Source organism: Eleginops maclovinus, chromosome 3, assembly GCF_036324505.1.
Source record: "Eleginops maclovinus isolate JMC-PN-2008 ecotype Puerto Natales chromosome 3, JC_Emac_rtc_rv5, whole genome shotgun sequence".
Classification (NCBI taxonomy): Eukaryota; Metazoa; Chordata; class Actinopteri; order Perciformes; family Eleginopidae; genus Eleginops; species Eleginops maclovinus.
The window spans coordinates 16,656,743-16,681,627 of record NC_086351.1 but is presented as its reverse complement, the minus strand read 5'-3'; the positions used below and the strand labels follow the sequence as shown (position 1 = coordinate 16,681,627).

General features: G+C 39.3%; 1 protein-coding gene across 1 annotated transcript in view; it reads left to right on the top strand.

The window, feature by feature from the left end:
- dnah5 (dynein, axonemal, heavy chain 5) overlaps positions 1-24,885 on the top strand; it is a 96,169-nt gene that overhangs the window by 63,847 nt on the left and 7,437 nt on the right. Inside the window, 20 exon segments of the mRNA XM_063879552.1 lie at positions 130-244; positions 560-736; positions 2,734-2,937; positions 3,141-3,320; positions 5,446-5,583; positions 6,863-6,998; positions 7,470-7,651; positions 7,965-8,099; positions 9,091-9,246; positions 11,282-11,464; positions 13,089-13,193; positions 13,446-13,584; positions 13,955-14,069; positions 15,362-15,552; positions 16,423-16,544; positions 19,049-19,198; positions 19,925-20,170; positions 20,407-20,626; positions 22,023-22,228; positions 23,375-23,578. Coding sequence (XP_063735622.1) covers positions 130-244; positions 560-736; positions 2,734-2,937; positions 3,141-3,320; positions 5,446-5,583; positions 6,863-6,998; positions 7,470-7,651; positions 7,965-8,099; positions 9,091-9,246; positions 11,282-11,464; positions 13,089-13,193; positions 13,446-13,584; positions 13,955-14,069; positions 15,362-15,552; positions 16,423-16,544; positions 19,049-19,198; positions 19,925-20,170; positions 20,407-20,626; positions 22,023-22,228; positions 23,375-23,578 — 3,304 coding nt within the window.

Genomic DNA, 24,885 nt, shown 5'->3' with positions numbered 1-24,885 from the left:
GGTTTTACAACAAACATGATCCTAGATGTCGATGTGCAGATGCCTCTCACATAGTCAAGCACATTATAATCAAGGTCCAAGACATATGCTGGAATTACAAACCTGATGTTTGGTATTTTTCCTGTTTAGGATGAACACCGGTCTCCAGAAGCTGAAGGAGGCATCAGAGTCTGTGGCAGCACTCAGCAAGGAGCTGGAGGTGAAAGAAAAGGAGCTACAGGTGGCCAATGACAAAGCTGATATGGTAGGTTTCAGACAGGAGAGTGTTTTTCTTCTGTGAAACTTTGGATTGAAACAGGTCATATTGTCTGTGACTGTGTGAGTACGTCTTTGTGCTTTACCTGGATATAAATATTTGGATTTTTGCCAATTTGTATATGCAGGTTGGTTTGCATAAACAGCAGTGCATCAACGTGCCTCAGAATATTGTTTTACTTTACTGTGTTAAACATGCTCAACCGTGCTAAGATATGACTGATAACAAAATAAACGTGACATCAGCTGTTTTTTTGTTGACATAAAAGAATGGATGAAATTAATTTCTTGTTCATTCACCCAGGTATTGAAGGAAGTGACAGTAAAGGCCCAGGCAGCAGAGCGAGTAAAGGTGGAGGTGCAGAAAGTGAAGGACAAGGCCCAGGCCATTGTAGACAGCATCTCAGCTGACAAGGCCATAGCAGAGGAGAAACTTGAATCTGCCCGGCCAGCTCTTCAGGAAGCAGAGGCTGCATTGCAGGTATGGGCACCAAATATATTCAGCATTATCCCAGTCTATTGATAACTTTAAGAAGCAAATTAAAACTTTATCTGAAATATAGGCGGAATATCACTTTTTGATAATCTACATCTTTCCATAGTTTTCTGTACATATTTTATTCCCGGTCCATATCTATTGTTTATCAGCATCCATTATGTTTGATCATTTCTGATTAAAGTTGATTTGACTTATGACAGATGCATGATAAAAAGTCCTAAAATCCAAGTTGTGATAAAGGTCTGGAAAGCAATACATGGAAGTGTTCTCCAATAAATATGCAAGGCTTTCAGTATATAATAAGTCTTCCAGATTTGGGAGATATAATTATGAACTATAACTACATCTAAAAATGGAGAAAACTATTTAATCAATCAAAGGAAATACATATATAAATAATAATTTTCATTAGGACATGTTTGGTTATTCTGTATATGAGCCATATCATCAGGATATTTAATACTAATTTGATCTGAGATCCATTTCGATTTCCCCCTTCGTGTAGTGCCACTCCTCATGATGTTCTATGCTGCCCCTGTTAACAGTTTCCCCTAAAAGAGAGTCTTCTGTTTAGCAATTGTCAGTAAACCCTGTGTCAGGCTTGATGTTTCCCCACCAATATTTGTCTACTCTCACTCTGTTGCTTCAGGATGCCACTAAAAGCACTCTGTGACTTGCTGTGTGTAGTTCCATGCAGGTTTTGCCCACAGCCTTCCTGTGTGTGTATGTGCGTAACAGCGGGTGTGTCTAAAGTTAGCACCAGGCTCTGGGGCCTGGAGCTGCGATGTAATTAAAGCTGTCCTCCTGGGTAGAGGGTTGCATACAGATCTCCCATGGCAGGTCCCTGATTAGAATTTCCTTCATGCTGCTGTAGTTATAAAGCTTGTATTTCCAAGCAGGCAAACCTCAGGCAGTCCGTCTGGAATTGATAATCATGTATAAGTGCTATAGCGGGTTTTAATTAGAGCTCTTTGTGGACACAACCGGACGCACGTTTTGACACTCATTCAAAAGGCTTCTACTGGTTTAGGTTAGGAGATTGAAACATTAATTAAGAACCTTTTTGGGCCATTCACAACACAAAGTAACATGAGACTCATTAAGGTCACCTTTAAGTTGACATAGCTTGAGTATTGATATGAATCTACAAAGCCAGTGTACAAATAGTTATTAATGCATTAATTATAGTTGATTCCCTTAGTGTGGAGGACAGTTCTTTGCAGAGACCCGGTAAGTATTCACACTCAAAATGGGGGGCTGTGGGTTGTTTGTGCACTTAAAATATACACTTTTCTATTTTTATCTTTATCAGCACAAAAATGTTATACCAATGCAATACAGTACACATACAGTATTTGCCTAAACCAGTTGATTCAAGTCAAAGACTGTAGCTAATCCTGAGTACCTAGCTGATTTAAAGGGACCTTATTGAAACATTTTGATGAAAGTGCTGGAGAGAAGAGAAAACTAGTTTGTTGAAGGGCAAGTAGAGTAGAAACTAGACGGTTTATTGGTGACGGTTTATTTTGGTTGGAGATTCACACTATACATGGCTTAAGTAAACATCTGAGTGGAAATGGAGCTGGGAAGAGAGAGCAGTGTGAAAAAGGAGAAGAGATGAGACGAGCTGGCAGGGGGCCTGATGAAGCAGATCTCACTGGAACATTTTCTTCACTCTCCTGCTCCCGTTTTCATTTTCTTCAGTCACTTGAAGTAATGCTCTGTCCCCCTCTGCAGAACTGTTGGAGTTTATACTTACTGTTTTCATTTCCCTCTATCTTTCATCATTAACGTGCCAATTGTCTCTTAACACTTCCTTCGCTTTCTGTTTTTAAACTGCAGCATTGTAAAGGATGTCACGAAAAAAACGATTATTCTCTACTTTGCTCTCATCTCTTTATTATCTCCCCTTATAGAATATCCTGTGAAAATACAATATGTTTTCCCAGTACAAATGTGTTTTCTCTGTACACTCTCAGACCATCAAGCCATCAGACATTGCCACTGTAAGAACACTCGGTCGCCCCCCCCACCTTATCATGCGGATCATGGACTGCGTGCTGCTGCTCTTCCAGAGGCGGGTCAACCCAGTGAAGATCGATCCAGAGAAGAACTGCAACACGCCGTCCTGGCAGGAATCCCTAAAACTCATGACAGCTGGAAACTTCTTGGGGAGTCTGCAGGTATCTTCTCTCAATACCCACTGCTCCAATAAGCATTTTATCGTTCTTTTCTCAAGTTTTCGAAGTAACAACCCAGTTTGACAGTGCTTTTTTACAAGTTACATGTCTGGTAAATAGTTATATTTCTTGTGTGTTGACTAAAAAAAGGCATTTTAGTTTTTTCACTCTTAATCCCACCACTTGTTTTTCCCTCTGCCTTGCAGCAATTCCCCAAAGACTCCATTAATGAGGAAATGGTGGAGCTGCTGCTGCCCTATTTTGACATGCCCGACTACAACATCGAAACAGCCAAGAGAGTATGTGGCAATGTGGCCGGGCTTGCTTCCTGGACGAAAGCTATGGCCTCCTTTTTCTCAATCAACAAGGAGGTCTTACCCTTAAAGGTAATAAACAGCACTTCAAGGCAATACATGTATATAAGTAATATGCCATTTGAAGTTCAATTGTAGTCCACACACACACACACACACACACACACACACACACACACACACACACCACACACACACACACACACACACACACACACACACACACACACACACCCCCCCACACACATAAAACACCAGCGCTCACACGATCCCTGTGTCAAGTCCAGCAAAGTCCATGGTCTTCCTCTCTGAGGAATAAAGAACATTTACAGGAAAGCCCAAGGCTACAGAAACAGCCTAAATAATCCTTGATATGAAATGGGTTTATTCATATTATTGCATTTGGCACCAGAATATGCTGACTATGTGGGCAATTCAGAGTCATCAAGAAAATGCCTGGGATGCAGTTCAAATCATATAACCCATATTTACTATACCAAATTAGATAAACCCTATCAGGTGAAGTTTGGCTCATGTGTGTGAATGAACAGTTAAATATTTGTTTTAAGATCCTAACTTGCTCATCTTTATCCAACACTTTGGTCAGTGCTTTGAAATATCTATTAAAAGTTAGTTATTAGTTTTGTCATCTTGTTTTTCCCTGTGCAAAAGCAAAGACAATCTGCAATGTAATGTCAGTTTAACGAATTTAGTAAGATAACATTTAAAACTCTTCTTACTTTCTACAACATAATTAGGTTTACAGATTTACACTAAGGGCATTTTTCATCATTTTCTTTTACATTCAATCTGCACTAATTAACTGCTTCTTTGCTCAGGCAGTGCATTGGGCAGTGTATATTTCTTTTTCCCAGGAATTACATTTTCCATAGAGCACAGCAGAATACTCAAACACAAAATCCTTCCCTAATAGGGTGTACACACACACACACACACACACACACACACACACACACACACACACACACACACACACACACACACACACCCACACACACACACTGCTTTCTTGACCCTTTGCTTTCATGCAAATCCCTCTAGTTTTCCTCCTGTAAGGGCAGTCTGTGGATGTCCAATGCATATATAACCAGTATATTTGCATTGGATTTAAATGCTTCAACTCTCACCAGGCAGTTTTACTTTTGGATTGTGTTCACGAAAGCTTTCCTGATACTCACTTTTGTTCTCCCGTCATACTGTAGTTCTACCTGATTTCCTTCTCCCCTTGTTACCAGCTCTCATTTACCATTCCTATGTTGCACTCTCACCGACGTCTTTTTTCAAATCACCCATCTCCTTTCCTATTTTCCTAGTTTCTCTAAACCCCTCTCTAACTGATTGTTTGTCTCCATTTCTTCTTCTTTTTCTCTTTATTGGTCTTTCTCACTATGAAACAAACATTCTGTTTCTCAATTTTTTTCCTCCTCTTTGATCCTGAGCTTTTGCTTTGGCGTCGAACACAGCCTGGCAAATTGATTTTCTGGTTTCCGGCTCAGTAGTGGCTCTCCCTTCGGCGACCAGCCAGCCTGCCAGGCAGCGTTACATTTGAACAGACAGACGGACAGGGATAGTCCTCTTGAATGTCAATTAATATAAAATAAATGCTCCAGACTTCCTATTCCCCAGGCCACCCAAGCAGACTCAAGTCATACTCATATAACTTTTCGAAATTTCTGTCTCTAAACCAATTGCAATGCTTTCTCCACAGCCCAAGCTGTGGCCAGAGAGTATAATTTACGCTTTTCCTCTGTTTTCATCCTTTGGCCTTCTAACCCCCCCCCCCCACTATATCCCGGGATTACTCTTGCAAATCACTCTCCTCTTGAAGCTTTGAGTCCCTGCATCTGCACCTGCGACATGTGTATCCTCACTAAAAAGATTCAAATCCTACCATACTATTTATTTTAAAGAGTATTTCATATCTTCTGTTTTTCATTGTGAGTTTCATGCAAAATGCATTTATTTTTTCTCTCAAAATTGGGCAAACTGTCTCCTTTATATGGGGTTGTTCTATGACCTCCCCTCACTCCTCACCATGCTTTTTTCATCATCACACCTGGTCTGTCTTTTCTTCTGTCTTTTGTCTGTCTCTCTCTCTCTCGCTTAGCTCTCCACCTGCAACAGCTGACCGTGACCCCTGTAGACATGTAATGGGCATGTCCCTCTTTTTCTTTAGGCAAACTTGGCAGTGCAGCAGAATCGTCTGGCCATAGCTAATGTGGACCTTCAGAAGGCTCAGGCTGAGCTGGATGCCAAGCAAGCAGAGCTGGATGTGGTACAGGCGGAGTACGAGAAGGCCATGATGGAAAAACAGGTCAATAGTTCAACTTTTTTCCCTCAAAACAGAAGCATTATCCCACATGAAAAAGAGGCAGTTTTTGCTGAAAACATCTGTGAAACTACAATTGAGTCATGTGAGAGGGAGCATATGTTAGCTGAATTATGAATGTGCTGATGCTTTAGCATGTAGAAGTTTATCCCTCCTTATCTTAAAAAGAAAAATAGGATTCATATACGAGGCATAAGCTGCACTGCAATGCTTTTGTGAAGCTATTTTTCAAAGAATGATTAATGAACAATAGCATAAGATACAATTGGACTTTAAGTGTGTGTCTCTTTCACTGAACCCTGTAATATAATAGGGTAATACAAAATGATTCTGCTTAGTAAACATTTTATTGCAAATGACTTGAACTACTTAGAAAATGAGATTGCTAGTTTGGATCCAGGCTTTGTTCATTTACTTGCTATTGGGTATTATTGTTGAATCCATAAAGCTGGCAGAGATGTCTTTGTGCTTTATTGATTTAATTCATAATTTCTTATAGAAATTAGATTGCATTCTAACTCAGCTCAGTCCTGTCTTTTCACAACAACCGTACTATTTATCCTGTGCAATGCACTATGCATGAGCACAAAAAAAATGTTGCCCTGTATAAAGATATATATATATATATATATTATTTTATTTTTGAAAGTGATCAATGCTTTAACATGAGTCACGCAATTGCCCCTTTGGAAATGAATGTAACTAACTCCAGTCACTAACTGTGGGTTGTTTGTGATTTATCTGCTGTGAATTTTCCATCAACTGTACTCTCTGTTCTGTGAAAAATAACAGCATGTAAATGGAACAGTTTGTGCATCAACAGAATCTGATTAGGATCTGGACAGCTCAAGTTGACTCTTTTTATAATTCCATGATTAGGACGCAGAGCTGTTCATCTCCGGGGACCAAATGCAAGATTGAATGGCTCGCTGCAGAAGCCAGATAAACTAGACATTCTTGCTATAGGGCAAATAACCTTAATTGCCTGTGAGCCGCTGATAAAAGTATAAATGATATAAATGGCTAAAAGGTGCTCTTGACCTCTTACTTTATATTTAAAAAGATTTAATTATTTAGGGCAGTCAGAGGAAAGAAATACAAATACATACATTTATCCATTTGGGGTCCTATGGTTCCTGAGACTATGCAAGCCTGAGCCAGCATGCATAAGGTGAAAGGTGCTTATCACTTACCTAACACATGCTTCACCCACTGTAATTAAGTCATTCTACTGACTTGTTTTTCTTTCCTCCCTTCCCATCAGACCCTGCTGGAGGACGCTGAGCGCTGTAGACACAAGATGCAGACGGCGTCCAGTCTCATCAGCGGCCTGGCTGGTGAAAAGGAGAGATGGACTGAGCAGAGCAAAGAGTTCGCTGCCCAAACCAAACGCCTTGTTGGTAGGTTTAAAAACTGGTTTAAAAACGTGGTTAGAATGAGAAACTATGTCATCAAAGAGATATCTCTACAAGTTAAATATAGTAAAATATGCTCTGTTTGCATAGCAGTCTCTTTGCTTGAATATTAGGACATGAATCTATGCAATCTTTGTGGATAATTAAACAAATAAAGAAAAAATAAAGTATTTTTGACTAACAGCCTTATTGTGTAGTTCCATAAATACAAACTAATACTTTTAATAATCAACAATGTGGTCAAAATTGTACAATTTAGACAGGCATTTAATTACCAATGCACTGCTAACATACCACAACTTGTATAGTAATTGTTAAGCGTTTGCATCTTAGGTCACAACATGGGCTGTTTTCTAATAGTGCTGGCATTACTCTTTCAGACCTTTTTTGTTTTTATACTTTTGAGTTATACATAACCAGTATTTAAGTATTTACCACCTTGTGTTTTTGTTCCAGGTGACGTTCTTCTGGCCACGGCGTTCCTCTCTTACTCCGGCCCCTTCAATCAGGAGTTTCGTAATCTCCTACAGAGCGACTGGCAGCGGGAGTTGAAGCAGCGTCACATCCCGTTTGGCAACAACCTCAATCTGACCGAGCTCCTTATTGACGCACCCACTGTTAGTGAGTGGAACCTACAGGTCAGCACTGCAAAATTATTCATCTCTTTTGTGCAAACTGATGCGCAAGGTATCTAATGTATGGGAAGGTAATTGGTAGATGTGTTTTTTATTTTGTTTTGCATAACCCAACTGGACAAGCAGCGTTTGCATTTATTCTGATATTGACCTAAATTTATTTTATCATTTACATCTTTGTTGCTACTAAGTTGAATACTAGATGGCACAATTAAATGTGTTCAATTAAGTACAATTCTTGAAAAAAGAAAATAATTTAGCTGGAGTTGATAAACATTACAATTTAGCCTGCATTCTTTTTTATTTCATTTTACAGGGGCTGCCTAATGACGACCTGTCCATTCAGAATGGCATCATTATCACAAAGGCTGCCCGCTTTCCCCTCCTTATTGACCCCCAGACGCAGGGGAAAATCTGGATCAAGAACAAAGAAGCCAGGAATGAGCTGCAGGTTTGGGAATGTTTGCTTTAGCTGTCACATTTTTTAATGTACATTATACAATAACAGCAACCCAAAGTTATCATTCCAACAAAAAAGTATTGCTCCTCTGTTTTTTTGTTGTTCTTAACATCATATGAACTCAATCGCTAATTATCATATTGAATTCAACTATGATCACCCCACAGTATATTTTATTTGTTCGATGCAATAATCTTGTATTCCTGTATTTGTAAGTATTGTAAGCATTTAACAAGTTAGTTGTTTTTCCATTGTTCGTATCCTGTTGCAGTCGTTATGATGTTAAGATTCTAGCTTGTAATAATCTGCATTGATGCTCGGTTTCTGCAGTGTGCCGTTTGCCTTCAAATCTTTTTTATTGTGCAAAATGCTTATTCTTTTGTACAGCACATTGAAAAATACTGCAGAGTCCTGCATTTAATAAGACCAGCTAAGGTCCCTGGCCCTGTTGGGGGCAATCTCTGAGCCGAGCAAATGCATTCTGCAATCCTATTAGGAGTATCCTGGAGACGCAGGGGGTTTAAACCCTTTCCACAAGTGACCCCATCAAAACCACTGCATTTATATTATAAGGTTTTCTAAAAATGGCTCATCTTAGACAGTGATGCATTACTAGTTTGACGAGTCACACTCCCCGAACAGGGGATGGCCTCTGTATCTTGGGCGGGATGAGGGATAAGTCCAACGTGTGTCTCCTTCATGTCGCTGAATCAGATGCTTTTCACTCTCACTGTCTCACACATCTGATCAGCAGTCTGTTGAAAACAGTGGTATCGCTGATGAGGGCAATTAGTAAGTGATAACAGAAGCGCTGACTTTCTTAAAACCAAAATGTCATTATGACAACAGAAATGTCCCGTGTTAACATGGGACAGTGTTGCAGCTTTCCACTTATACAATAGCTTGATTCAAAAGGGGAATGCTTTTCGCTCTTCGTGGCATTACAGGTTTTTTTGTATACGCATCTATTTTCTCATCCCAGATAACATCACTTAACCATAAGTACTTCAAGAACCATCTGGAGGACAGCTTGTCTCTTGGTCGCCCCCTTTTGATCGAGGATGTAGGGGAGGAGTTGGACCCTGCACTCGACAACATCCTTGAAAAAAACTTCTTTAAAACAGGCTCCACTTACAAGGTAACGGCACAGAAATACAACCCTACCACATTATATGTTTTTACCTTGGTTAGCAAATGAGCTGCCCCAACACTTTGATTTCTCCAACCATGCAACTTTAAGCACGTGTCCTGCATCATGCTATTTCTTTGTTGGATGGATAAACTGATCTCAATCCAGAAAAATGATTTTATTTTGTGGAGAGTTACTGACTTTTCTGAGGTAAAATGTTCCTGTTTCTCTCCGGCTTTTTCTTCTTTGTGGTAATAGTTTTGATTTTGATATGAGCTAGGTAGTGTTTGATGTGATTGAACTATGCATGAAGTATGTTTTTTTTTGTATTTGGCAGCTGTGTTGTACTCTTTTAGCAGATTCAAGTGAAAAGAATACATTTAATACCTAGGAAAATTGGGCCTTAAATATCCACATTAGTGAGGTCATTTAATTAGAACTCATAGTGGTTTTAAATTAAATCTTTATAGACAAATGCGATAATCCTCAGATGTAATACAAAAAACACTTTCAAATAGATTTCTAGCATGGCAACACTAATCAATTAGTTCATATGGAGAGAATGGCACATTAGACACATTAACAGTAACGGTAAAGTACATTTCCTGTTGATGTGAAGTGAACTCATTTCATATTGTGCTCCATATCTGTCGCTTTTGCTCATTTCATTGTAGCTGAACAGTGAAAGTGAAAATGGCCACTCTCTGTCCCAGCATCCTTCTTCCCTTTAATGTATCTGTTAGATATAATACAAGTTATTGACATTACAGGAAATACAGGGTTGCAAATTAACTACAAGGGAGTGCTCTAAATCGGTCTCTCCAGTGATAAATTGGTTTGAACTTTCAAAATAATTTCCACAAAACTTGACAGGTCAGTTAAAAATAATTTTCATTTGTTTATTTGTCGTCTAGATATCAGTGAACTAAACTAAGATCACAACAGGAATGAATTGTGTCATTAATCGATGCAATGCTTCTTTCATGTTAAGACACAGAAAATTAAATCACACACTAGAAGGTTGTGATAAGAAAGGCAGAGTGAAAGTCTGCTCCCAGGCATTTCTCTCTCTCATTATCGCCTCACAACTCCTGGCTACAGCTGATGCTAGTTATTCAGCAGCTAACACTGCAGCTGCCTCCCTTCTATCTCACATGCAACACACACACACACACACACACACACACACACACACACACACACACACACACACACACACACACACACACACACACACACACACACACACACACACACACACACACACACAAACCAAAAATACCAAATAACTCCAGCAAAATTATGCACACACACTCACACCTTATGGCGAATGCAAGTGAGCATGTGTCAGATGCACACAACATATTCAACAAGAAGGTGATCTATTGAAAGGGCCGATTAGAGGCGTCTACACTTTCCCTCCCACCATCTCTTCGAAAGCTTGCAAATCTATTAATATCCTGGTGTGAGGAGGAAGTGAAGGTGTCTGTGGACGCAGCTCCAGGGATAAACTGCCAGATGGATAATTAGTAGTTATTCTGTCATGAGTAATTTATTACTGATCGGAGCAAACTCAAGACTCACACATCCATGCACACACACACACACACACACACACACACACACACACACACACACACACACACACACACACACACACACACACACACACACACACACACACACACACACACACACACACACACACACACACACACACACAAACATACAGTTCATGCATACAGGAAATGATTCTGAGCAGCTGAATCTGCCAGTGTTTGTTGCTGACGCCAGGATACCTTCATCATGTTTGTCAGTATTCATACATTTTCAAAGACAACTGCCTCAATGAGTGACTGTCATGACAAATTTGGGGATATATGTTATATTATTAAAGTCGATTTTGATTAATAGTCAGCAGTTTTTTTTGTCTGCACTGTACATCTGCTATGATGCTAACCATGAAAATCATGCATGTTGTGTTTTGTGAGCTAACTTTGTTCCTTGTCTTTGTCTTTTCTTCTCTCTTTCTTCATTTTTGAAGGTGAAAGTGGGTGACAAAGAGGTGGATGTGATGAAGGGCTTTAGGCTTTACGTGACCACCAAGCTGCCAAACCCAGCCTATACGCCTGAAATAAGTGCTCGCACCTCAATCATTGACTTTACCGTCACAATGAGAGGACTTGAGGATCAGCTGCTGGGCAGAGTTATCCTCACAGAAAAACAGGTAGAGGTTCTTGAAAAATAGTAGCCATTATTGCAATATATTTACTGTATAATTTAGCTATTGCTGCACTAATTATTTAATACATATATTATAATTGGTAATTATTCTGTTTAAATGTCATGTTAAACAGAAGGGATGATCCACTGGTATGTTGCAAATTGCTCGGAACCCTACAGTTCCCCAAAAAGCCTTGGGGACCATTTAAATGCAAAATCACAACACCTCCCCTTATTGTATACACCAAATGATCTGTGTGACAGTTAGACTGGGAGGTTATAATCAACCTTTGTCTCAGTTCCCTAATGAATGTGGTGTATATTTTCAGACAGTATGAAAAAACGACCACACGAGAAAGGGTGTACATATAAGCCTCAATACCACCTCAGTAAAGACACATCCACGTGTCAGGGACTTGATTTGTTCATTCTGGTCATTAGAAATGCATCATGAAAGCACAGAATGCAGAAGATGCATTGATTTGGACTGAGAATATACTGCAGAAGGCCAATGTCCTGCTAGCAATGGCTAATCATGAGATGAAGGATTAATGCTTTATTGGAAAAGGATCTCATTATCTGTGCACTGAACATTTATTCATAAGTGGTGCTGAAGTTTCCATCTCAGCTTCTATCTCTATCTTCATGCAGCATTTACAAGTCCAACTTGTGTCCAACCAATCATCTGCCAGTTATTTGCTGTTCCCTTTATCTATCTTCATCTTAATTTCCAGTAAAATAAATGAAAGCATTTATTCTGAGACCCTCCTCGGAAAACGTTCATGGGCTTTTAGCCAACAAAGACTGTAATAACAAAGGAAAATAGTAGCTTTTAATTATTTCCATTGTCATGTCACAGATTGTTGTCCTGACCATATTAATCTTAACAGAGTAACTATATTCGAGAGTCCAAATCAAACACGTACATTCAGAGAAGCTCATATTTCCCATGGCTTTACAGTGGATGAGGAAACATGTGGTCATGTTACTGGAGGAGTATGTTCCTTTGATTCATGGAGTGGTAGGCATGTTACTGCAGCACTTTGATACAATATTTTTTCTGCCATCTTTCCATTTCTCCTTCTCCTTTCCCCCTCGTTATTCAGTTGGTTCTAAGGCACTCTTGTCAACGCATACCTCAGTAAATCATTGAGGAAATGCCTTCATATTTATGACAAATGTTGACTTGGACTCAATATGGAACTATGTAGAACAGGGGGTAAAAGGTCTATGTAACCTCGTCAAAGTTCTGGGCCATGATTTAAGTATTCATATGCTTATTATGATGATTTCACAAAAGGATAGATTAATAAATTGATGACCTTTTAGGCAGAAATCAAAGTACACTGCAATTTGAGTGGTTGGCAATCATACAATCATGGGGCAGTTCTATTTTTTGCCGAAATAATTCATCTTCAATCTTACATGTACTTAACGTTCATCTTGTCCACTTTAAGGTCTAAATGTCAACTTCCTGTATCTTTTAATCTAAAAGCCTTTACTGATCAAAATCATTCTCCCAAGGGGGTAACCACTTTTGATTTGAATGATCCCATGGCCTTCCTCCAGCACAATGCTACAGCTGTTTAACCTTTACGTTCGTGTTTGTATTCTTTTTTTTATGACAGGAACTGGAGAAGGAGAGGACAGATCTCTTGGAAGATGTGACATCTAACAAGAGAAAGATGAAGGAACTGGAGGACAACCTCCTCTACCGACTGACCAGCACGCAGGCAAGGCAGAACATTTTAACGTGTTGAACAACATTGCCTCCAACCAAATCTGGGTTTTGGGAATGTGATAATTGTCAGTGTAGATAGTGAACTTGGGGTGGAAGAACTTTTCAAACCAGTTCATCTGTCTTTCTTTTTCATACTGCTTTTAAAAAAACGTTGATGAAGTGTCAGATTTTGGCCATCATGTTAATTGCTAAGAAGGAAGAATATTAAAGCTCTAACAGCAATGGGTATTGTGTCTTTTTTTAGGGTTCACTGGTGGATGATGAGAGTCTGATTATTGTCCTTGGCAACACCAAGCGCACAGCTGAAGACGTCGCTCAGAAACTGCAGATTGCTGCAGAGACTGAGATCCAGATCAACGCTGCCAGAGAGGAGTACCGGCCTGGTAAGTCATGACATTTGGCTCTAAAACATAATTTAATCTGATTGGTTACCATATGTGCCAGCCAAGATGACGTTCAGTTACACAATACTGATTCATTTTCAATTTACAATTCTGCTCAAGCAATGACAAATTCTCCCAGGACAGCATCCAATAACACATGTGCTTACCACACACAACCCTCTAAAACAGATTTAGTTTATAAGGAAAAGTATGTTGCTCTGTGTCATATACTTGAAAGCCAGTATATCTATGAATAAGGTGACAGGATTTTGTGAAAAAAGTAAATAGAGGCTGTAAAGTCAACAGAAACCTTAAGAACACTTCCTTTACCATCAATAATAATTTCTTTGTGTTTGTGTGTGTTTTGCAGTGGCCACCAGGGGCAGTATCCTGTACTTCCTGATCACTGAGATGAGTATGGTGAATGTCATGTATCAGACCTCTCTGAGACAGTTCCTGGGACCTTTTGACCTTTCTTTGGCCCGGTGAGAAAACTCTTGCAGAGAAAGCATTTTCTGCTCCCTGTACACAGCAACCGATGCTGTTCAGCTCCAAGTCAGGCTTTGTCTTACAAATTGTGCTCCTCACTGGGATTTGTAAAGTCTCAGTGGTAGACTTGTTTTGGTTATTGGAATCATGAGTTAGTGCTGCTGGAGCACTTGGTGTACCTTCCAGGCAACTGAATTGGATTGTAATTCATTCATCTGTTATGTTATATTAGCTTTCCACATAGGAATGATTTCCTAAAAGGGAAAAACATTATTCGAATTCGAACAGCTTACAGCAAATCTGTGGACCAAAGCCTGCCTTACTAATTCTCCATTTTCTTTCTTTTTAGTTTAACATTTACAAACAGTAACTACAGCACAAAAGAGAACCTGTAATCATTTTTCAGAAATGTCACAATTGTACATGAAACTCTTTTGTAACAAAATAAGCTCTGTGTCATTTACCTTGTCATTAGAAAATAAAGCGTCCTTTTGGTTTATTTTCATTGTTTATATTATGAAATAAGTCACTCTAGCTACACTGTAGCTATGTAGTTGGAATACAAAAACACTAATGAAGTTTTTATTTCTCTTATAATCTTAACAATAAAATGCATTTCTGTATAATGTAACAATGCTACAAAGACGTCCTAAAGCATCATCATAGGTTTATCATTACCAAATCTCTTTCATAGTGCTTCAGCAAATATGAAATATGATTTGCTTCACAAAGGTAGTTCTCCTTAAATACAAAATACATATGAAGTAGATATATTCTTAATAAAGGTCCGTTCTCAATTTATTTCCTGAAATTGTATTTCACTTTTCATTATTGCTCTTAAATTGCTGTTGTCATGGTTTGAACTTGTCCCAATAACATATTTGAGGTACTGCATGTGTGTAGCGGGATGTAATTGCTACAGTATGGTAATGGTGGTATCCACAGCATCTGTAATGATACTACTGAACATGTTTACCCTAACACTTGCTTTTTATCGTAGTGCAATGTGTGCCTGAGGTGATCATCAAACACAGTGACAACCCATGTTAATCAGCTACCCATGCATTAGCAAGCTTGAATATTTCTCATCAAACCATACAACTCATTAATACTCCTAACTTCTATTATCTTTAATCGCTTAAAATATGTTTCACATAATCGTCAGTTCTATCGAAGCTCTAGTCAAGACTCCAGAATGAGGCATTATAGCTTGAGCTCTATGGAGCTATTATCCTGCAAACTCAATAAAACTCTGTGTTTTTTCTGCTCTCAAATTATTCTCAAACAGGTCCTCCAAAAGCCCTATCACCAGCAAACGCATCGCCAACATCATAGAGTTTATGACCTTTGAGGTGTATAAGTATGCAGCACGTGGCCTCTACGAGGAGCACAAGTTCCTCTTCACTTTGCTTTTGACGCTGAAGATTGATATGCAGAGCAACAGGGTCAAACATGAGGAGTTTCTCACGCTCATTAAAGGTAAGAGGAAAATGTGAGCTATGTGCAGGCAATATTTCTAATCTCTTTGTTTTTGATTTTCGATTTATTCTTGATGTTTGCTATTTTGGTAAAACATGTTTTTCATGTGCAGGACATTTAAACCTTTCAAGCATAATAGCTGGCTCGTGAAAATCATTGCATTCATAAATTACGTTGTCAGAAAGTCCAAGCTGGAATTGGAAATACAACATGCAAATGTTTGAAAATGATTACATGACTCAGGCAGTGTTTCCTGTGTTCCCTCACCCGTTTTTCATTCAACAGTTTGTTGTGTCTTACTTTCTGCCTCTGTGCCCTTTTTGTATTATTAGATTCAAAGATAGACACTAACTACGCACACCGGATACCTGTCTCCACTGAGACTACATTCAAATATCAAAATACAGAGAAGTGAAACTATAAGTCTAATTGTTCAGATATGACTAAACTCTAAGCACCCTTCAGGCCCTTTGTTTGAGTCAGACACCTATTTCCTGTTTCTTAATTTTCTTGTAAGCAGAGCTTTTTTTAAAAGGTCATCTCAAGATATAAACATACATTTAAAACATACTGCATTGATATTGTAGCAGTTCAGTGAATCATGTATATGAAGTGCTTCTCACCCCAGGAATAAAAGCAGATACAGCAACTGGTTGGCCAGAACCGACAGTCTGCTGCGTGCATGCAGCCTTACCATCTGTCAGCTCCGACCTGCTGAACATTGACTCAGTATGACTTGGTCTACATTTTTAAGCTTAGGTTATCACGTTTGCTTATATTGGAAGCATTCTTTATTTTGTATTTTGGCATTTGAATGTATTTTTAGTTTGTATTAGTCGTTGTTTATTTGCTTGTGTGTCTGTCATGCAGGAGGTGCATCTCTGGACCTAAAGGCCTGCCCTCAAAAACCAGCCAAATGGATCCTTGATATGACCTGGCTCAACCTTGTAGAGCTCAGCAAACTGTGGCAGTTTTCTGATATACTGGATCAGGTACAACACAAACATGCACATCTTGATGAATTATGGTGTGCCCTGAGAGCTGTAATAACAGTTTTTTTAGCTGAGAGATTTTTTACCTACAAGGACTTTTATCTATTAAGTTTGCACATGACAGTGCTCATCTGTCATCTGTATCAGTGCCTCTCACAGATTCAGCTGTAGTCTCTAGGTGCTTATTAAATATTTTTCACAACTCTCGTTTGCTCGAGTGAGCATGTCAATGTCATTCTCATCATGTCCTGCTTCATGTATTTTACACACACACACACACACACACACACACACACACACACACACACACACACACACACACACACACACACACACACACACACACACACACACACACACACACACACACACACACACACACACACACACACATCCAACCCGATTGACTGTCACTCACACACAAATGCACACACCCTTATGGGTGAGTGACAGCCTGGTGGCTCCCAGAGAGGTAAAAGCTCAGTGCTCTGTGAAATGAGCTTAGTTTGGAGAAACTTCCACTCAATTACTTTTGGCTGAGCATATGTGCAAACACACACACACACACACACACACACACACACACACACACACACACACACACACACACACACACACACACACACACACACACACACACACACACACACACACACACACACAAATGTTTATGTGTCCTTACACATAAACATGTATTCCTCACATGCAGAAATACACAGGTGTTTTTGAGTGGATAATGAACAAGGGGGTGGATTTAACAGTTCTTTGTTATGAAAACAGTCTTCCAAGAGGAACAAGGCCAGGACAGGATTCTAATGGCAGTCCAACTGGAATATAGGCTAATCCATCTGAGCCCCCTTTGTGACGCTGTCTTCCCACAGCTAACACACTTAACTACAGGAATGATGCAGAGCCCCCTTATTTCACACATCAAACACACAAACATCATGTTCAAGCAACCAGTTTTGCCTTTTGCATTAAAATCCTTAGACTGGTTTAGACATTTGTGTGAATGTGTAACACTCTACTATCAACAACTTGTGTTGATATGCTCTTCAGAAAAGCAGTTCACCTCTTTAATAAAGCGGAGCTCCTGACTGGCTAATAGAAAAAGACAAGTACCTCTCAATTGCCAATGTGTTCCACTTCATGAATCTAAAGCCGGTGGTTTCTTTTCTTTCCTCAAGAGGTACTCATTAGCAAGACAATATACATTCTACAATGACCCACTGACCCCTTAAATGTCTTTATAATTTCACTTCAAGTTTCAAGTGGAGTAGGTATAATTTCCTATACAAATGGGTATGTACATTTTCCTAAGAAACTGTCAGCTTTCGGTTGTACCCTCATTTAAAATCAACATGCAATTAGAAAACTTTTGATATAGAACTATGAGCTGATAAACACAACTACATTTCAATTTGAAAAACTTGATTTATTGTGATTGTATCAGACTTGGTCGTACTCATTTACTGGGTCTCTAACGGGGTTTCACATACACATATATTTATTACAGAGACTTCAAACGGGGAAGGTGGCTGTGACTTCTGCTGAGGGTTGAAAGGAAGCATTACTCGTTGCGATGTGTCCTTAAATCCAAAATAACTTCCAACTTTCTCAAAGGGAAGCCACAATGAAAAGGTCTTATAAGTTGGTGACACAGCTGAACATTAGATTTTTTCATTTCAAACACATGCACAAAAACACATCTGAATACTGAGCAGCTGCATGTTTGTATCAGTTATGCAGGTTATTGTGTAAATGTGATCTCTGATATTCTGCTTTAACCTCATTTCTCACAGTAACCTGGTTTAGCACACAGTGATTAGCAGGCTGGGAAGTGATTTCCCAGTATATTTGCATATGTTGTGATATCAAACAATAATTTCACTGGCACATGGTGTTTACCTCATGTATATAATCATCTGAGACACATCCATTGCATGAAATGTCAGTCTGTGTTTGTTGTGAAATGATTAGGAGCATTTTACATATTTAAAACTCACCGAATACTTTATTTCAATGCCATGCCATAGACAAAAAATGTGTCTAGTCAACTGTGTTAATGTAATTTTTGGTTATGTATGTTATTTTCTGGCTGGCCTTGGCTATGAATGTGTTTTTTCAGTCTATTTCCGTTCTGTCAAAATTTTGGAGAGGAAGAGACAAAAGAGACAAAAAAAGTAGCAATGCCTTGCAGGTATAGAAAGGTGCAGTAAGACGTACTGTATGTTAATCGATTAATTGTGTCCTGAATTAAACTTGGCCAATACATTATGTGAACATTAAAAGCATTTCAATATTCAGCAGAAGTGACGATTGCTTTTGGTCTGCTAGGGATCGATTTCATTATGGTGCTGTTTTGCCAATTAATCCTCGCCTTAATGTGTTTGCTTCAACGTGGATTGATGTGTGTTGTGCATCTTCTCCTGTTCAGAGTTGATGTAATAGGATGCCATTTTTCCTGTGTCCCTATTTCAGAGCTGTTTACACATTTCTTTCAGATAAGTCGTAATGAGAAACAGTGGAAGTCATGGTTTGATAAGGAGGCCCCAGAGGAGGAGTTGTTCCCAAACTCTTATGACCAGGCTCTGGACTGTTTCAGACGACTGCTTCTCATACGCTGCTGGTGTCCTGACAGGACCATCGCACAGGTAAAAAGAGACATGTCTTTCTGTTTGGTTACTGTGCCCAAAATTAAAGTGTCTGTTGGCTTGAAACCAATTTCCACACGATCAGCTTCATCACACTATATTTGTTTCCACTTTCATTGCAAACAGGGCCCACATTTGCATGATAATGGATTTGCAGCATTATAAGGAAATCATACTGTAATTTAAGTTTAAAGGAAATAATTCCACAAAACAAATACAACAGATTAACCTGAAGCAGCATGTTGTTGATCAATTGATGGGTCAGAGCTTAAAAGTTATGCTTGTATAAATGAGACTGGGCTCAGTAAAGATATTAAGTCTGAAAATCTCTGTACAGTAATATCTCTTTGGCAAAGTCTTTACTCGAAGGGAAATTCATTTAGTAAAACAGATTTTCCCTGAAGCTTACTTATCCTGAATATCTACAAGGGCTAATGGGTATTTATTTCTTACTGTTGGTTTGAATATTAGCCCACTGCAGTTGAGCCTAGAGAGGAATTTATTTTGTTGCACTCATAAACAGTCCAGCACTTGTCCTTGTCTGACCTCCGGCGGCAGTATTAACTGAAAAGAGTAAGCCAGTAAAAAATAACTCCTTTGAACTATTAATTCAGTTCCAGACTTCTAGAAAGTAAATCTATTCCAATATAAAGTTGTAACTTCCTACATTACAGGGCAGTAAACAAACACATCTACTTTCCTCAATTGTTTCCCTTTCTTCTCTAGGCCCGTAAATACATAATGGGTGCAATGGGAGAGAAGTACACTGAAGGGGTGATACTTGACTTGGAGAAGACATGGGAGGAATCAGATCCACGAACACCTCTCATCTGCTTCTTGTCAATGGGCTCAGATCCAACCGACACCATCATTGCGCTGGGGAAGAGGCTAAAGATTGAGACACGATATGTCTCCATGGGACAAGGACAAGAGGTCCACGCCCGCAAGCTTTTGCAGCAGACCATGGCTAATGTGAGTAAATGGTGTGGGCTTACTGCTTTATTTGTATCATCAGTGTAACAACAGAAGAATAAGTTGCAGTATGTCTCTGCAAACTGTGTTTCCCATTTGAAATATCTGATCCCCAGCCTTTCAGGGTTAGTTGCTCACAAATACCTTCTTTTAAAAAAGATCTTGAATACATTATCACTTTGCAATCCTTGAAATGGATGATCACCATTACCATAATCATGTTATTTGTCCACCAGGGTGGCTGGGCTTTACTGCAGAACTGCCACTTGGGTTTGGACTTCATGGATGAGCTAATGGACACAGTGACCGAGACAGACTTCGTCAACGACAGCTTCCGCCTTTGGATAACTACAGAGGTCCACAGACACTTCCCCATCACCCTTCTGCAGATGTCAATCAAGTTCACCAACGAACCACCACAGGGCCTCAAGGCGGGTCTGAAAAGAACCTATGGAGGTGGGACCAATTTGGTACACACACACACACACACACACACACACACACACACACACACACACACACACACACACACACACACACACACACACACACACACACACACACATACACATACACATACACACACACACACACACACACACACACACACACACACACACACACACACACACACACACAGAAATATTGACTTGACTTTAAAAAACTCATAAAATCAACAAATAAAGAGATGTGTTTGTATCCTCAACTGCTGCCAATGCCTGTAAGGTGTTTGAATTTTGAAACAAGTACAAACACATGGTTTGTGTTTTTAGTCAGGAAGAGAGTGTTTTATATAGATATATATATATATTTATATATATATATATATATATATATATATAAACCAGCTGTCTTTGGCTCTTTAAATCTAACGGCAATTTAAAATCGTAATTTTCTATCAGATTAGAAGAATAGAAAAAGGTTGATGGCATTACATTAAGAATGTTTTCAGGGCGTACAGATATTTCCATTAAATCTTCAAAGCAGCGGATTCCCATCTTTACATTTTACAATTCCCAAATGACGTTAGACTGAACCTTCTGGATTTGAGAGATAAAAAGCGTCACACATGGGACTGCTAATTAGTTGGATATGAGATCTTTTTCACACATTTTGAGAAGCAGTATGTGGATTTAGAAGAAAATTGCGGTTGATATATTTTTCCCCCCGTTTTTAAATGGAGATTCAAATCCCTTCAACAAACGGGCAATATTTCCCATACTTCTTTAGATCTCAGGATATCCCCTAGAGACGGGGCCCATCAGTGATTTCCCAAAAGGGATTTGGTAACGGGTGTAGACATTACTGTATGTGTGTCATATCTGGAGTCAGGTGTCGAAAGGATTTTTATATCCCCGTGCGCACAAGCACTGCCCACCCAGTTGTAGGGACATAAACAGCTAGGTTCCCAAGTGTGCACATATGCAGTCTACACAGCGTGTGAGCAACAAGAGCACAGAATAGTCCCAAGCTTTGAAGCCTCATTATTAATGTTGACATTCTCTCTCAACGCATACACACACACACACACACACACACATGCACACACACACATGCACACACACACACACACACACACACACACACACACACACACACACACACACACACACACACACACACACACACACACACACACACACACACACACACACAGGAAATGTGAGGAACATATGTAATGATACCGTCTTTGAAGAGGAAATCGGCACACCATTTTATGTAGCTAGAAGGCTTTGGATTGCAGATCCAAAAGTGGCCTTCCAAAGCTGATAGAACCACAATGATTATCTGTAGCTTTCACATACCGTTTGAATACATCTGCTAATGTGTTCATTCATGTATCCCTCTCTAGGTATAAACCAGGATCTTTTGGATGTCAGTAACATGGGGCAGTGGAAGCCAATGCTGTATGGAGTGGCATTTCTACACAGCACGGTGCAGGAGAGGAGAAAGTATGGGCCTCTAGGATGGAATATCCCCTACGAGTTCAACCAGGCCGACTTCAATGCCACTGTTCAGTTTGTTCAGAACCATCTCGATGATATGGACATTAAAAAGGTAGGTTTGGTGCAAACTACAATGTAGACCACTATGTGAACAAAAACATACTTAAGAGATGAAAACAACATTAAGAATGTGTAGAAACTGTTTCTTTAGTGCAGTCCTTTGAGACTGGTTTAAAATCCTCTATGATAGCATGATACTGTTGGAACTGTGCTGGTTGCAGTTGTTCTCTCACTCTCCCACTATCCATACTGTAACTATAACCTCCAATTGGGAAACCAACGAGTTTCATTCCCTCAATGGAGTAGCAAAGTCTTCACACTCTGCAACATTTTTGTCCGAAGGGCCTCTGGCCTTTATTAGTCATCCAGAAACAATTCAACCTACCAGGCTCATCTTTTTCTTTTATATTTGTCTAATATCGCACATCAATGCTTAGCTTTTCTGTAGCTTTGAACACACCTCTCTCCACATATCCAATTCACATACTGTATTTCTGACCTGCCCTATTAGATTGGTGGCTTGATTTTACTCCAAGATATGGCCTTTCGAAAGCCTCTACCTATTGACAGACTATACAAATACCTTCTGCTTGAATAACTCCAACCCAAATTGAAAACTAATTTTGCAAAACATTACAATTTAACACAAAAACATACTTCACATTGCAATAAAATTAAAGCTCTGCCACAAAACTTCACCCAGTGCACTCAAAATGTGTTTGGTATTTTTTTTCAAATGGTTTTGGAGAAGCTATCAAACATTTCCCAAAACAATTATTTACTTGCGAAAAGTCCTGTTACTTAATTAACAGCTTAACAGCTCCAACCTGGAACTTGGACCTGGCCCATTAACTAATATTGTGTAAATGGGAAGCTCCTCAACCTGTCAATATACAAATATGGCTTCTAAGAATATTAAAGCCTGAAGCACCAGTCTGGCAACTTGCAAACATAATGAACACTTCACACTTGGTTTTGAACAAAATCCATAAGGTAGAGGGCGGTTGGTTGCTATGGTATGAATGTGGGAGGGAGAGGGAGAAGGAAGGGGAGGTGGGTCAAGATATAATTAAAACATCCTTCACCAACACAAATCCATTCAATGCAGAAAAAACAGTTTTAAGACATTTATTGTAACCATCTCAAAAATGGTACTTGCAATCATCTTGCATTATCATTTATTTATTTATCTATCCAGGGTGTGTCGTGGACCACAGTGCGATACATGATTGGAGAGATTCAATACGGTGGCCGAGTGACTGACGACTATGACAAGCGGCTCCTCAACACCTTTGCCAAGGTGTGGTTCAGTGAGGAAATGTTCCGACCTGCCTTCAACTTCTACAAAGGCTACAGCATCCCAAAATGCTCCAATGTTGACCAGTATCTGACATACACTCAGGTGAGTTACACTCGAATGATTGAGTGCACATGCAAAATTCTGCATCATCTTTTTCTATGTCGTCAGTTTTAAGTGACATCACAAACTTCGAAAATAGCCACATTAAAAGATGTGAGGTTTCTGCAGGATGCCGACACAGTCGTTTCAAATCCAGAGACAGACTGCCATGTTTAATTTTGCGATAAAATGCTCATTTTATGACAGATTATGCATGATTTATTAATGTGCTTGTGTGTTTAACTGGTGGGTTTGTGTTTGCGTGTGTGTGTTCTGTATGTGCCTCTGTGTGTGTATGACTGGGGGCAGTTCCTGAGCTAGTTTCATTAAAGCTGGTTTCATTATGATGGATGCCCAGGTCTGCCAGGCTCAGCAAGCTTATTCCTCTGCTCCACCTCTCAAATGGAGAGTGACAAACACAGCCTTGAAGAACACAAAAACATCTGAAATTAACACACACAGGCACAACATTCAAACACACATCCAATACACACACATGTTTACACGTAGCTAAATACACAATGTGTCAATATCCATGTATTTAAATCAAACGCCGACTGACAGGAACAAAGCTCAAATTCCCTCAGAGGAAATAAATGACCCTGCTAAGGGACAAAGGGCATCACACAGTTTCATACACAATTTTCTGTGTGCTAATTGCAGTTTCAAACCATTACATCATTCTTGTGTGTTGAAGTCGAAGAGTGGTTTTCCCAAATTCAAACAAGTCTTACAGTATATTCAAACATCGTGTTGTGGTGATATACAAAGCTAGGGTTAGGATTAGATATTGGATCTTTCTCAGTTTTTAAGGGGTTGAGTTGACATTACATTGTTTCTCAGAATGCAGCTTTGTGCAGCCATTACAAAGTCATTTGGTTAGAATTTTCCATCTTTATATGCAACCTGAGTAGTCTCGCTCTAGTTTCCAATGATCCGGCTTCATTCCATCATTGAGGGTGACAATAACCGCAATTAAAGCAACACCGTCTCTCCTCCCTGCCTTCGATTTGACATCAGCTCACTTCTTGAGGCACTAAAATTCAAATATCCTCATTAGAATATCTTGGGCCCCTGATTTGAATCTGAAAACCTAGATTTTACGTCAATTAAAATATATTCTATGACAGCTGTGTCACCCTTGTCAGGAAATCTGTTTAAAAAAACATATTGTTGAGAAGTGGATTTCTTGAAGCCCTCTGACCTCAATAAGAAATCATCAGCCATGAATACCGGATATATAGTTGTCCTAAATCCTACACATCTCATACAAAAACATAGGTGTCAGAGCTATAGAGACATAGTCAAGT